This window comes from Perkinsus marinus (genome assembly GCF_000006405.1).
Source record: "Perkinsus marinus ATCC 50983 genomic scaffold scf_1104296948284, whole genome shotgun sequence".
NCBI lineage: Eukaryota > Perkinsozoa > Perkinsida > Perkinsidae > Perkinsus > Perkinsus marinus.
Window position 1 is genome coordinate 1 of NW_003210221.1, and position 862 is coordinate 862.

Sequence of the window (862 nt, forward strand, 5' to 3'; positions counted from 1 at the left end):
CTTTGAAGATAGAAAGGGAGGTTTCTGACGAGAATGAAGCCATGGACACAATGGTGGATCTGCTTAGTGATCTCGGCTTTGTTGACAGCAAAAAGGCGGCTCGTGATTTGATGAATAATTTGGTGTCGTCTACTGATGACTTGAACAAAGTTGCCGATAACATCAAGAGACGCGTTGAAGACCAGCAACGCGAAGATGCCTATTCCAAGGCTGATGAGTGTGTCATGGCCGACAAGAAGCCGGGAGAGCATCTTGCTCAGCTTCTCAACGACTATGGTTTCGTTGTCGATGAAGATAGTGCCAACAAGCTTGTTGCTGCTCTGGAAGCTACTGATCAGGACTTGAATAGAATTCTCTTCCACTTCATTCACGGTCCTTCTAAGCCCGTCAACGACAAGCCGTTGCCGACTCCCGAGGAGAGACAAGCTATGGATGATGCTGCTGCTATGAGAGGTGTGAAAGAGGAAGTGAAGGAGTATGAGCAGAAGCAGAAGAAGGCTGGTAAGAAGTTGCAGGCAGCAGAACCTCGATGGGGTTGGGCTGGTCCTAAACACCCTCGTGATCCCAAGGCTGATAAGATTGATCTACTGGGTTGATTTAATCAGCAGTTTGAAGATATAAATATTATTATAGTTGCACAATATTGAGTTGCTGCTCATTTGAGCGCTAATTTCAGTTGAAGCCAATATTTCAAGACTCCATTTGAGAAGCCTAGGCGTTTCATTCAAAGTTTGTGGGTTTGTGTTTTAAAATGGACTGTTTTACGGAGTAGAAGTGTTCGGGCCTTGTGTGCCAAGTTGAAGACATTCTGAGAGTAATTACGATAAGCTTTGTTACCTGTGAGATCTCCTCCATTGAATGT

General features: G+C 44.9%; 1 protein-coding gene across 1 annotated transcript; it reads left to right on the plus strand.

Annotated features, from left to right (window-relative positions):
- Positions 1 to 50: 50 nt before the first annotated feature.
- Positions 51 to 596, plus strand: Pmar_PMAR005700 (hypothetical protein; the record flags this gene model as incomplete). Its single annotated transcript, XM_002778729.1, has 1 exon — positions 51 to 596. The coding sequence occupies one exon, from the start codon at positions 51 to 53 to the stop codon at positions 594 to 596; it is 546 nt and encodes a 181-aa protein (XP_002778775.1).
- Positions 597 to 862: the final 266 nt, after the last annotated feature.